Genomic DNA, 13,747 nt, shown 5'->3' on the forward strand with positions numbered 1-13,747 from the left:
ACAGTTGTGTCCAGGGTGTCGGAGAAACCCGCACACGCCTCATATAAACACTCCTTTATTCCTGCCCCCACCTGCGTTAAGAGGATTTAAAGGGTCCAATCTGCCGGCTCACTTCACTTGAACTCTCATCCCAATTAGATGACACACACTCTCATCTGCCACCAAGCTTGATCCACAGAACACAAAAAGTGCCTCTGTGTGTGTGTGTTTAAAAAAATGTTTTCCAGTCAAGCCCAGGTGAAAACGCAGCGAGAAAAGTTGAGCCTCGTCTGCAGAATGATGACTCCGACCTGCGATCTCCTGATCCGAGCGGCTGCTTGGTCGCTTGTGAACCCGATCCCAAAGCCTGGCGGCGGCAGAGTCAGTGTGGGAAACAATGAGAGAAAGAGAGAGAGAGGAGGGTGTGTCCTGAGGCAGGGAATATCCGTCATTCAGCTCCTCTCCGGATGGTCCCAGTGTGCGCTCTCATCACTCTCCTTCAGTCTGTGGCCCGACCCAACTTTTCTCTTTTCCCTTTTTTTGTGTGGTCACTTATGCGCATGGGATTATCCTGAATGTGTCTGGGTTTTGAGTTTCAACTCTCCCCCCTCCTCTTCCTGCTTTCTGTCCTCCAGTTTCACTTCAAAGCTCCCGACCCGTTTTCACAGTTCTGTCCCGGTCTGGGTTGCCTCAATAAAAAAATAAAAAAATAAAAGCACACATCGTATTTAAACCACCTTTGCTGCAGGTGATCAGACGAAAGTACTTGACAGAAAGCTTGCAGGAGCCAGCAGTCCACCTGCAGCCCTGCTCTGTCTGCTCGATACAGATCTAGTGATGAAACTTGTTCCGACAGCTGCAGCTACATCCTGCTGTTTGCATGCAGCTGCTTAACGAAGAATAACCGGCTCAGCGCAGAAATATAAAAGGCACTTGCAGAGTGTGAAGGCATCTTTTCAATATTGACACCCGCCACATGGCATATTTTTTTCCCCACATGTGACCTCCTGTGCATCTTGCTGGATTCGAGACCTCCACACAATGCATCTCCTTTATCCGAGGGCATCTAATGAGATTCGGCACCCCCTCCTCCTCCTTCATCTTTAAGGTCTGTCACGGGACTGTTGCTCAAGGGGTTCCCTGACAACCAGTGGTGTTTCCGCGGTGACCCTGGAGAGAAACAGAGGCCTTTTGGAGAGGAGGGCTCTGATTAGCATATTGAGGAGCAGTGACATCCAAACAGGAGCTGAATTTCTAACCGAGCATCCAGAAACACGTGGGTCTTCAAAGTACTGCAGCTGTGTGTGTTTGGTTCACCTAATGAAGAGCCACCAAGATAAAACAACAGAAACATGCAGCTGTTGAACCTAAGGGGAGAGCCGTGAGCTGAGTGTCTGGCACCATCTTATGGTCACTGGTGTCCTTTTGGACAAAAGGCCCCACAGACACGGCTTTAGGCTAGCTTCAAGTGTTTTGTTAGTGTCGGTTTTACCGTTTTCTTTCCCTTCTGCACCTGCAGTCACTGCAAACTCCCACTCCCTCCAAGATGGCGGACACCGACAAGGCCAACCCTAACCTTACAGAAAAATAATGCTCGTCAAACTCCATCACTCTCCTTTTTACCTCATGTGAAATAAAATAGTATTAGCAACAATACTGCATTTTCGCTTGGGAGGAAATATTCTACATTTGCCTAATAAATTACTGAAAATGCTACCTAGCTAGCTAGAAAGGTGGGGAAAACTAAACTGCTGTCCAACTAGTAATGATAAGAATAGATAAAAAATAAGCTTTGTACTCAAAAGCAATAAAAATTTAATCAATAACCTTTTTTTGTAGTGCATGTAACTTTATGAAAGGACACAAAGAAACCTCCAAAAAAGGTTCAGAAAGTCGCGGACGCCAAAACCTAAACCTACGCCAACTGACTGGGTTGCCAGAAAGAAAATGACGAAATGTTGTACCGTCACTTTTAAAATGATAAAATTGGTGAAGGTGCTTTCACGTTCAGGGTGTATCAAACTTTCTGGCTATAAATCTGGCAACAAAACAGAACAGCAAGTGACATTTGGTCACGTGAAAATTTCAGCTTTTAAGTGAATGTTTACTCTAAATGGCATATTTTCTCTGACACAAACTAAAAATATTTAACCAGAAACCACAATTTTAATATGTTCAAATTAAAACAATAATTTCAATAAACGAGACAACAGTTTTTTTCAATGTGGCGTAGCTATCAGTAAATTCTCATATTTCCAATTTAATTTGTGTGAATGTTGAATCGGCATACCGGTGCACACTGAGCGTTTTCTGTTTATAATTGTGTTTTTAACTCTTTGTTTATAACGTTTACACAAAACCTCATGTTAGAGATCTGAACTAGGTTTTAAAAAACTGGAAGATTATATTTTGGCTCCAGTCTGCAGTCTGGATGAAAATGCTGGATTTCACCCTCTGATTTTCATTTACACTGCAAGCTGTATATTTTTTCTTGACCATGTTCCTCCTAAAATAGTCGATGAGCCTAATTTCAGCACTCAATTCTCTTTCATTAAAACATTTTGTAAAACTTTGTTACAATTTAGAGCAAAATTAAAATGTGCTTTAGGCCTGGGCTGGCTTTTGACAAGTGGCATACCCAGTATACATCAGTGATTAAATGATCCACATTTGTTTCATCTTTTTAAACTAAAATATACAAAATGTTCTTTCCTTCTCATTTACAATGACAGATGGTATAAACATACGGATATCATATTTTTGCAAACAATGAAAGCTCTGTTCTGAATGTGTAAAAACTTCATCCACAGGTTTAAGCTGTAAATCCAAGTTATTTCTGATTTTCACAGACAACTTCTCACCAAAGCATAAGTAGCGTTACATCTCTTTAGGCTCTGCAAACAAGATTTGTTTCATAAATGGGAAGTTGTGTTTTCATAATCATGCTTTTCACACACATACACACATATGGCGCCCTGGTGGCTAAGGTCAGTGCTTTCTCAAGACAAAATAAGGGAGTGTGGAAAGGCTTGGGAAACTGCAGAAGAATGTGAATTTTTGTGTATGTTGTTGGGCTGACCTGCAGACAATTACCATGGGCACAGTTTAAATCCACAACAGGGAGCCCTGTGTGGACGGGGCAGTTGATAGTGTCAGTCCAAGTTAGGCCTTTGAAGGACTGATTCACACATCAAGCTGTCTGCAGCTCATGAATCCAGCCTTTGAGATGAAAAGGAGCTTCATTTTTTCCTATTTGGCTGAGAGGTTTTTTTTTTTAATGGTTAGTGAAATGCACTTATTTACCAACTTGCCAATAATAAAACCTACATTCTAAACACAAAAAAAAATAGAAATTATACAACTAAATTCAAGTCCATCATATAAAATAAAATTAGTAACCTTAAAATTACTTTTAATGTTTTAAGTGTCCCAACTACTGGTATATATGTTCTTCTTTCAGGTCTAGGAACTTGCATAGCTGCAGAAATACTGTAGCTAATTTCTTAACATCCCTGCCTTCAGATTATTGCGAAAACATGCAAAATATTCATGTGAATTTAAGACCCAGTTCCTACTCTTTTAACATTCAGTTAAAACAGGAAAAGAAACCAGTGGTCCTTTGCAGATGTAAGTGTAAATGTTATTTGTACATCAACCTGCCCGTTTGTGTGGAGTTGACACAATCTCATGTACCTGAGTTTTCTGCGGTTTCCTCCCACTCACAGAAAAACATGCATGTTAGGTTAAATGGTAATGCCAAACTGTCCCTAGATGATCATGTGTGAGTGTGATTGGTTGTCTGTGCTCCTGACTTGCCATCTGTCCAGGGTGTACCTCGACTTTTGCACAGAGACCTTTGAAAACACCAGCTGTGAACTGGCAAAGGAAGAAGAGCTGGATAACAAAGGCAGGGAAGAGTAGGTTTATAGCGCCACACAATGGTCATAAAGAAAGTTACACTGAAAGATTCACACGCTGAACAGTAGTGTTTTATGAATGTTCAAGTTTTATTCTAATGAAAAAAATATGAAAGAAAGAAAAGCTCCAGGTACAGTGTCTGGAAGCCCAGACTCTGGGTGCAATGCTTTATGACAATTTGTTCTAAATAATGAAATAAAAAATAAAATAAAAAGATTTGTCTGAAACTTTTACCAGTAAGATCCAGAACTTCAAATTTCTCAGTTACAGTCCACAAAGTGTTTTGCTTTGAGGACATTAAACAGCAACTAGACAAAACCAGAAATGCATACTTACATGTTGTCCTTGTGCGGGAAATATTCACAGTCAGACAAGAACATTTCTAAAAATGATTTGCTTTGTCAATATAAAAATTAAAAAAAGAGAAAGATCTGTACGAACACAAAACAAGACCTGTGTGAAAATGGGTTATTTTTTGGCAAAAGAGATCTTCATGGCATTTGACTGCGTGATCTTGAAGCCTTGCAGAGCTTCTCGTGCAGCTCCAGCCTGCACCTCATTTTCAAACTCCACAAAGGCGATGTCGTGACGACCAGGGACCAGACGCACCTCTTTGAATCCAGGGAACCTAAACATAGAACAAGTTAGGTTCGGACTTTAAAAAGGCAACGCCACACTTGCAAGGGAACGTTCTCAGTTTGGAGAAGCAGGAGGGATTCTCAAAGAACCACGCTAGTTCCATCAAGTTCCATCAAAATCGACTCAAATTCTATTTGTTCTTTTAAACCTCCTTATACATGTGATTTTGTATTTTTAATTATCATTTTGTTGTAGATTTTTCATGTTAAAAATCGGGTTTCACAACATTAACTCTAACTGCATTCATCATAACAGGGTCCATGCAGTTTCTCAGTTCATATGTTCTGCTTAGTTTAATAGAGAATTAAGCCTGATTCTCACTGGGACACGACTTAAAGGTTTGTTTGCAACAGGCATTCTCAAGAAAGTCTCAAAAAGGCCTTGAAGCAATCAGAGGTTTTCAACTTCTTTGCATGATTTGTGCAACGCACTCTCTTAAAATAGCTGCAGAGTTGCGACAGAAAACATGAGGCTATAGCTCAAAATCTTAAAGGTCCATGCTAATGAAAAAAAAAAAAATCTTAAAAACTGCTCCAAATCTGCTTATTTCAAAAGTATAATTAAGATTCAAACATGGCGACACAGCTGCATTGCCTGTGTTCTTGCAATTTTGAGTCTCCCAACAGTTGCAGCTCAGTGAGATATACCCATTATATCCTCAAATTTAAATTTCTCATATCATCATCATAACACATTGACAACACTGAATTGTGTAAACAAAGAGTACAGTCTACTGGAAGTAAAATGGTCTACTTCACTGAACTCTTTTTTGGCAGAAAATTGGGTAATACTCACTGGTTGAAGAGCATGGACAGCATGAGTTCGTTCGTTTCCTCTGGCAGGTTGGTGAGGAAGAGGATGTGATTGGGAGGATTTTCTGAAACCTGTGTGAAGAAAGGAAAGGTCAGACTCAAACAACTTGTACAATAAAAGTGACTTTAAAATAAGGAAATATGAACTGTTAAGAACCCCAAGCACCGGTTACCTGCTGAGGCATTTGTCCTGGCATCATCTGTCCAGGAAGGCCACCTGGGGGCATCTGGCCAGGAGCCATTCCAGGAGGTGGCATCATACCTGGAGGGGGCATGTAAGGTGGCTGTCCAGGAATATGCATCATGCGAGGAGCCTGGCTCATGGGAGGCATCCCCTAATAAATAAAATACAACTCTAAGCTTCTATTCATGTTATCTAAATGAACGAGCACATTATTGCCCTTGTTTTTTTTTTTTATATATATCCTGTTATGCAAGTGAAAAACAAGCCAAATAGGATGAGTCAGAAGATTGTTTTTATCACTTGTTTCTTCCTTAATTAACAAATTATCAGTCAAGGCTTTGTTTAAAAGTAAACGACAGCTTTAATAAAATTCGATCTTTACACAGTAATTGCAGAAAAAAAAATTATCTGTAGATTGGTACTCACTCTACACATATATACACATGGACATGTTCTCTGAATTCCTGCTCAATATTCATCTCCATTTGAGCATAGTGTATATAAAATGTCCAGCTTTACTTACTGCCATAGAAGCAGGAACCCCAGCAACCATGCCTGCACCTTTCTTAGTTCCAGTTGATTCGGGTTTGGGCTTCTTCTTCTCCTTTTTACGGTCACGCTCCACATAGGTCCCCTTCATCTTTGCAATAATGTCTGAGTCAATTTTAGCGTACTGGATTCGCTGCATGAAAACAAACATTTTCAGCACGCAAGAACTTCAAGTAGTAAAGCATTCCAAATGATGCCTGTTGTTGACCAACCTACCATGGGTTTATCATAAAAAGGAAAGCCCTGCATCGATCTTAACGCATTGGAGGCACTGTTGATCTCTTTGAAAATAACAAAAGCTTGACCTCTCATCTTTAAGTTTCGTGCCACCAAGATGTCCAAAATTTGTCCAAACTGAGAGAAGATGGCGTAAAGTGACTTTTTCAGCTCTGGGGTTAGAAAAAAGAAGTGTGAATTCTCAAAAAAATAAAATAACCGTGTGAGTAATACACAGAAAGGCCAGGAGAGAAACTCACCATCTTTCTTGATTTTCTCATTCAAGTTGTTGATGTATATCGTGTGATTAGGCCTTACTTCTGGAGTAGTCATCCTTTAACCTAACCGTGAGTGGTTCTGGGGGAGAAAAAAAAAGAACACAGAGGCATCTAGAAATTAAAATTCATCTTATAAAACGGCTTGAAACCGCATAATTAGGCAGCCAATTATCGTTTAGCATTAGCAACGTGAGAGAAGCGCGACATGATTAGCTTGTTAGCTCTGAACTAACGCGACTCGGCGCAAAAGAATTCCCTCCCAAAACACAGATTTAAAGTCGCTATCTGATTCTGAAACTTCTCTAAATTTCTAAAATATAAATTCAAGCCTTAAAACATCGTACAGCAAACAATTAAACGCACAAAACGCTGATAACAATGAGCTTTGTGTGGACAACGTACTCAACTCGAAATGATGAATGAAAAGACATTGAAGTTACTTCCGGTTATCCGCAAAGCCACTTCCGGTTTTCCGCAAAGTCACTCAAAATCAACGTAAATAAACTGTAGAGCCCCCTAGTGGATCGAAAGGAGGGAATCCAACACTCATCCAAACACGCCAAGTGACACTCAGCAGTCTAAATTGTAGTTTTCCTTTATGCAGTTTATTGTCAACAGCAGTAAGGGAAGTGACAGAGCTGAAGATGTTGAGGTTCTCCTTGGGAGTGACAAAAACGGATAAAATGATCTGTGGTACAGCACAGGTGAATGAGGTCAAGTTAGAGAGGCCAAGACTGAGATTTGGACATGACCAGAAGAGGGACAGTGGGTATATTGGTATTTACTGGAAATGACAGCTAGAATAAATAAATAAGATTTTGGGACCAGTGACCTGGCAGTAAGACGCAGCTGTTTGGGAAAAGACAGAGAGGAGAAATATGGATGCATTTACATACCATACCATACCATACCAATTTATTTATATAGCACTTAAAACAGCAACAAGGCCAACCAAAGTGCTGTACAAAAGAAAACAAACATGCACAGCGGACAGGAAAACATAAAATAGAAAATACAGATACAAATAGCAGCAGAAGCTAACTAAAATGTCCAACAGAGTAGAGAACAGCCCGGACCAAAACAAATCACACCGTGTTAAAGGCAAGCGAATAGAAGTGGGTCTTCAAGCGAGACTTAAAGACTGAGAGTGTGGGAGCCTGCCGGACACTCAGTGGTAACTCATTCCACAGTCGTGGACCTGCGACAGAGAAAGCCCTGTCACCTCTGAGCTTACGACAGGTTTCTGGGACAGAGAGAAACATCTGGTCTGCTGACCTCAGAGAGCGCGGTGGGACATATGGCTGCAGAAGATCAGTGAGATAGGATGGGGCGGAACTGTTCAGTGATTTAAAAACATGAAGGTCGTTAGTGTGATTAGGTCCTGATGTTAAGGAGTTCTGTGAGACAGTGAACCTGTTCTGGATTGTCTGACCTGTGAGATCAGTTTTTATGTAAATGTAACATTTGTTGCAGTTTGTCATTTTCTTGAATATTTTTCCTCTTGTCATTTTCTTTTTAAACTTGCTGTTCATTTAATGTTGATACAATTATTCTAAAATTAGGATATTATGTGAAATAAAAAGGTAAAACAGAATAAAATAATTTGGTCAGAGGGTGATGTCTTCTGCCAAAAACATTGCCCCAGTGGGTGTTGTGTTATCCTGAAGTCCATCATTGAAGTGAGTTCAACTGATTGGCTTCATCTCTGCTATGCCATCTATAGATTTACACTATTGTGAATTGCCATACTTGTTTGTACTTGTTTTGATAAATAAAGTTTTCTTATATAAAAAAAATTGGCTTCATGATCCACATAACTCCTTCAGACAGCCTTCTTCTGTATACTCCATTCATTTGTTTGTGGTATACTTGTCATTTGCTTGAATAAAGATTTATTAAAAAATAAAAAACTCTTTCAGATAGCCTCAGAAGACAATAGGAGTGCACCACTTAACAATAAGTAATAACAATAAATAGTTTTTTTTATTAAAAACTAAACTAAGAGTTGTTCTTATCAGTTCACATTTATCAAAACAAATAAAAAATGATGAGAACAATTATGTTGTCGTTGTCAGCAAATTACTCACACATTTATTTAAATAAAACTATAAATCATCAGTGTAATGTTTGTTTTAGTCAAATGTAGAGTTTAATTGTTTATTTCAGGAAACAGATTGTGTTCATGTTTTATCGTGAAGTTTTATACGTTACAGTGTAGTACGTATACTCGCAATACTGTACACGTACTCTACAGTACAGTATTGCGAGGGAATGCAAAAGCTTTTGAGAACCATAGATATCATATATAAACACGTAAACACATGTTTATATGATAACTGTGGTGGGAACTGGGAACGCAAAACGAAAAAAAAATCCTCATGTCCCCTCCCAGTCTCCGTACCAAAGTAATTTCCGGTGTAACTTTCGAGTTTTGTACCTCTATAATTATTCCTAATAGTTGCTCTTACTACGCTTATTGTTATCTATTTTAAATGCAAAACCCGTCTTACCAAATATAACAACTGTAAAGATTATAAATTTGGTTTATAAAGTGGCAATTTTCAGTCGCCATAAAATGCTTTAGAGGGCGGTGGTTGGCCTGACGGATGTAATGTTTGGAAAGAAGAAGATAATTGACCTTAAGAAGACTGAAATAATCGAGAGAATATAGTATTTTTTTCCTTTTTTATTTTATTTAGTTAATAATAATTATTATTATTATTATTTATTTATTTATTGTTAAAAACCTGTGCAGTATTTATTTAGCATCCCGATCCACACTCCATTCCAGTAGATGGCGGTAATGCACATCTAAACGTTGCTTGCCAACCGCCATAAAAAAAAAAAAAAGAAGAAGAAGATAATTGCCAAATATGGGCATAACACCGGTGTTAGCCCTTCAGCTAAGGTAGTATTTGTGACTTGCTAGTTACTACTATATGCAGGACATTATGCTTCTCGGTTTCTATTTCGTTGACATTCTGAGTGGAGGGACAGATTAAGTTAATTTATTTTTTTAGTTTTTTGTAACGTTTTAGAGGCAGCAGAACAGCGAACCAAGTCACATTAACAGTAGAAGAGAGTGTGTAAGTAAGATGTATCAAATGTTATAACAACTTTGTGTCAGGGTGAAGGAGCTCAGGGAAGATGCCAGTGGAGTGTCCCCTGTCACATCCCCCTCCACCTTCTCCTTGTCCTCCACCTCCTCCTGCTCCTTGTCCTCCACCTGTCTCTGCACCACAGAAGAAACTGTATCAGACTATATCCAGCAACAGGAGAGCTGTGGAGGGGGATCACACTGAGGCCTGCCTACTGCTCAGACAGAGGGAGAACAGGTGAGATTTGCTCTTTCAACATCTAAAAAATAACAATAACCTGAATACCTGTTCATAATGATTGTGTTCTTGTTACAAAATAAGTTGATCTGAACCTGTGTTTATCTCCTGCACCTGTACAGTAAAGCTGGTCATTTCTCATACTGTACAGAACTTGCAGCCAAGTTTTGAAGTTTGTATCAGGTGCTACATTGTTTACTTCATATATCGGATACAAATGCACAGTGCAGTTTGAATATTTTTATAACTCTTATGGCATGGCTCAAACAATATAACCATAACAAAAACAAGGGGAAGCATGCAGGAATATGTTTAAAAATGTTTTATTTTTAACTACAGTAATCCAAAATTATCATCTGAAAAGAAAAATGAGGATGCTCCTCTCTTTGAAAGAGGTACTGTTTAAATGAACTCCACTGGAGACGTCAGCTTTAGCTCCTAATCGCCTGTGGAACCTGAAACGTACAAACAGGAACCCAAGGAATAGGGCCTGGGTCGTAACATAATGCTGACACTGTTTCAGAGATACAGAATAATTCAGTTTTCAGCTCTGTCTACAGCTCTTGTGACGAGTGGGTTAAGATAGTCTGTCAAATACAAACAGCAAAAACAACCATTTCTTGTTAGTTTTCTGTTTCTTATGATAATTCAATCAATCATTTTAAATTTTAGCTATTATCTAGACAAAATGTACATTTCAAAGACGTTTCTTGATTTTGCATAAAGGTGACATGCTCACCTGGTTTAACACTAATAACAGGTAATAAAATAGTTGTGAATAATGGATTAAAAAAAACAATTAAAAAAACTAAAACTACTGGACTTGAGTTGGGAGGCAAAATGAATTTTTGTCAAGTCAAAGTTCATTTTTGATAAAGCCTACCTGGGTGGGAAGCAAAACGACTTCATCTTTAGAATAAAAATCCATTTGTTTTTATTTTTAAACCCTTTTTTTAAGTTTGTGATCTGGATGACTGAGAATCCTCACCAGCATATTGTGAATAAAAATGATTCGGCAATTTTTTTTTGGAAAATTTTTTAGAAAAAAAGTCTTATATTGTGCTCATCTGTTAAGGTACAAAAAAATAAAATAGACTTTATAATTAAATCTAGAATTAACACCCACGGAAGCCTAAAAAAAATACAAGTATTAACGTCATGTGTTTTCACCTCTAATGTTTCAGGCCTATTAAAACAAACATTATTATATTATTTTAATTTAAATATTGTTTGTGGAGGTGGCTATTGAGCAGCATAGCCCAAAACGTACACGTTTTATAAATACTTGTTAAAAATAAAACTGTTTTCATGGAAAAATGTGTCTTTATGTGACGCAGAGTGTTCTTTATTTGTTTCTCAGTTTCAGGAAGGACCTGCAGTGGATACTGGCGAACACATATGTGCCTTCTCGAATCCAAGATGGTCCCCAGTAAGTCCACAAACTAAGGTGTTGACTTTATTACTTGCTGAGCAGGACCTTAATCTTTATTTTAAATGAGAGCGCTCATACGTGTCGTTTTTAACTGTTGCTGAATACACAAAGGTTATTGTCTTCTTGAGGCTGTTAAACCATAAAACAGTTCTGAGTTGTGTGTTTGCGTTTCAGGTGTGGTTTGGTGGCGTTGTGGATGGCCGCTCACCTCCAGAAGCCTCCTCCGACTGTTGACATGGAGTGTGTGTTTCAGACAGCGGTCAGGCAGGGATACACAGCTCAGGGAGAAATGTTTTCAGGTAACACAAGCCTGGTGCGTTTTAAATTAAAAGTTCATAATGGTAAGCACAAAACTAAAGAAATAAAAATGTTGCATAGCTCAGATTAATGTCTTCCCAAACTTTTGATTTTATCAACCTGATGTTTCAACCTTCAAGTGATTCGTACACCGATCCGATAAAGTTCAGTTGTGAACAGTAACGTCTTACATTTTTGTAGTACGCAAAACGTTTTCTTCTCCGGTACTTGTCGGCTGAAAGTTTCTGCACAAAATGAATCTTAGTGTCGATGCATGTTGGATCAAAACAGTTTTTCTGTTAGCACAGTAATGAACATATGATATCTGATTCCAGGAAACGTTTGAAAATTCATGAACAGTTTGTATATTTAATCCAGGATTTTACTTTGATGATTCGCTTTTTATTCCACGTGCACCTAAAGTGCAGTTTTTCTCATCTTAAATTAACAGATTTAGTTTATTAAGGAACCTTTTTTTTTATTTTACAGCACAAAACATGGCCTTGTTGGCAGAAGAGGTTTGTGGCTGTAAGGCTGAACTGCTGTCAGGAGGGCTGAGTGGTAGAAATGGTGCTACCATCATCGAACACCTGTGGGGGGGTCAACCTGTTCTCATCCCGTATCCTGCAGCAAAACTTGAGTTGACTAACTTGAACTTTAAAACTAACTTAACTTTAAAAAAGGCTGTACCGCGTTTGTCTTTTGCTTGATGACTTTGTTGAAGGTTCTTGACGATTTGCACAGATATGATGAGGACAGCAACCACGAGCCGTGTCTGCGTCGAGGTCGTAAAGCACATTGGGCAGTAGCTTCAGGTAAGACTGAACAGCTGATCAGAGTTTAGGGAACAGTTTCAGCTGATCAGCACAGCCAACAAGTTAAAGAACGTTTTAAGATGCATAAACAGATACACTACAGGCTTGATGGGAGTTTGTTGTTCACTTGTTTTTTTTTTACAGTGTAAATAAATAAACGTACCATCTGAAATGTCCACAAATCAAATAGAAAATGTATAATCTATAGTTTGTGCAAGCAGTTCTTATGTCATCCATAGATGGTGATCCTAAAGAGTTTGTGGCCTTTTATCAATCTTGTCACTTTAATTGATGCAGTTTTCTCTGTTAAGCCTCATATCGAAAGCCTTTTAAAGAAACTGCGGTTAAAATGGGATCTTTAATCGTTATTGCTTTTATTAGAGTTTATCAAACTGTTAAAACAGGTCTCCCTTGAAAATATGTCCTTGTGTCTCAATGAGATTATCTGTTTTAAATGGAGTGAATAAAAAAATAAAAACGTTGCTCATTTTTAGATTCTGGGAAATAAATTACTATCCCATATAACTGAGCCAACTACATTTGTAAACCTTAATGATTATAAATTAATATAAGATGAAAACTTAAAGTGTTTTAACTGTCCGGCTGATGATTTGTTGTAAGTTTTTATACATTTTACATGCACCTATTATCCATAACAAATCTCAGCGCTCCTCAAACTCCAACATAAAACAGCTTCCACGTGTTGATTGCAGGAGTACTCCTCGGGTTGGACCAGGGGAGTGTGAGCACAGAGCACGCTCCGTCCGATCCCACGCTGCCGTGGCTCCACCTCACCACAGCCAGCCGCCTCCCTTGTCCCGCGGGCAGCAGAGAGGTTTACATCCTGGCCAAGCAAGGTAAAAGTCTGCGCTACCAGCTGTGGAGTCTGGACAGCATCGCTCAGAGCAACCAGCAGCTGGAGACGATGGACCCTCAGAGAGCCAATGACGGGACCCAGTACGTGGTCCCTGAAGGAGGACTGGGAGCCGGGCTGGCTGGACAGGCGGTTTTACTCCACATGAAAACTCAGAACCAGTGACTAATCGGATCAGCCCTATTTCATCTGACAACACCGCGGGCAACATGGTGCATGTATCAAAGTAAATAAATCTAAAATGTTTACACTACAGTAAAGTACTGTGTTTGTAGATCTTTGTCATTTCCTCCTCAGTCGGGGCTCATAGCTTTTCATGAAAACAAAATTCTCTGATTTTTCTGAGTAAATCCAGGAGAAATTTCAGTGATTTTATATATATATATATATATATATATATATATATATATATATATATA

The 13,747-nt window shown here is 38.8% G+C and overlaps 2 protein-coding genes across 3 annotated transcripts; one reads left to right on the forward strand and one right to left on the reverse strand.

The window, feature by feature from the left end:
* Nucleotides 1–4,056: 4,056 nt before the first annotated feature.
* Nucleotides 4,057–7,027, reverse strand: snrpa (small nuclear ribonucleoprotein polypeptide A). Of its 2 annotated transcripts, none has more exons than XM_037678200.1 (7): nt 6,983–7,027; nt 6,558–6,654; nt 6,298–6,470; nt 6,056–6,214; nt 5,522–5,683; nt 5,332–5,420; nt 4,057–4,525 (listed from the first exon to the last, which is right to left on the reverse strand). In XM_037678200.1, the coding sequence occupies exons 2-7, from the start codon at nt 6,628–6,630 to the stop codon at nt 4,366–4,368; spliced, it is 816 nt and encodes a 271-aa protein (XP_037534128.1). In that variant the 5' UTR covers nt 6,631–6,654; nt 6,983–7,027; the 3' UTR covers nt 4,057–4,365. The 2 variants fall into 2 exon arrangements, with proteins under 2 accessions (XP_037534128.1, XP_037534129.1); XM_037678201.1 differs by having other exon boundaries at nt 6,978–7,019.
* A 2,410-nt stretch (nt 7,028–9,437) lies between these two features.
* Nucleotides 9,438–13,588, forward strand: c6h19orf54 (chromosome 6 C19orf54 homolog). Its single transcript, XM_037678202.1, has 6 exons — nt 9,438–9,910; nt 11,271–11,339; nt 11,517–11,641; nt 12,129–12,258; nt 12,384–12,454; nt 13,168–13,588. Exons 1-6 carry the CDS (start codon nt 9,723–9,725, stop codon nt 13,491–13,493), a joined length of 909 nt encoding a protein of 302 aa, XP_037534130.1. The 5' UTR covers nt 9,438–9,722; the 3' UTR covers nt 13,494–13,588.
* Nucleotides 13,589–13,747: the final 159 nt, after the last annotated feature.

Source organism: Nematolebias whitei, chromosome 6 (assembly GCF_014905685.2).
Source record: "Nematolebias whitei isolate Nwh7 chromosome 6, NemWhi1, whole genome shotgun sequence".
NCBI lineage: Eukaryota > Metazoa > Chordata > Actinopteri > Cyprinodontiformes > Rivulidae > Nematolebias > Nematolebias whitei.

Bases quoted from the DNA above. Each gene is read 5' to 3' on its own strand.
- snrpa (XM_037678200.1), bottom strand. From the start codon at position 6,630: ATGACTACTCCAGAAGTAAGGCCTAATCACACGATATACATCAACAAC. The intron at 5,684-6,055 runs GTAAGTAAAGCT...TTTATTTATTAG, and splicing joins GGGTTCCTGCTTCTATGGCA to GGGATGCCTCCCATGAGCCA. The intron at 5,421-5,521 runs GTAACCGGTGCT...TTCTTCACACAG, and splicing joins CAGGACAAATGCCTCAGCAG to GTTTCAGAAAATCCTCCCAA.
- c6h19orf54 (XM_037678202.1), top strand. From the start codon at position 9,723: ATGCCAGTGGAGTGTCCCCTGTCACATCCCCCTCCACCTTCTCCTTGT. The intron at 11,340-11,516 runs GTAAGTCCACAA...TTTGCGTTTCAG, and splicing joins CGAATCCAAGATGGTCCCCA to GTGTGGTTTGGTGGCGTTGT. The intron at 12,259-12,383 runs GTATCCTGCAGC...CGATTTGCACAG, and splicing joins GGTCAACCTGTTCTCATCCC to ATATGATGAGGACAGCAACC.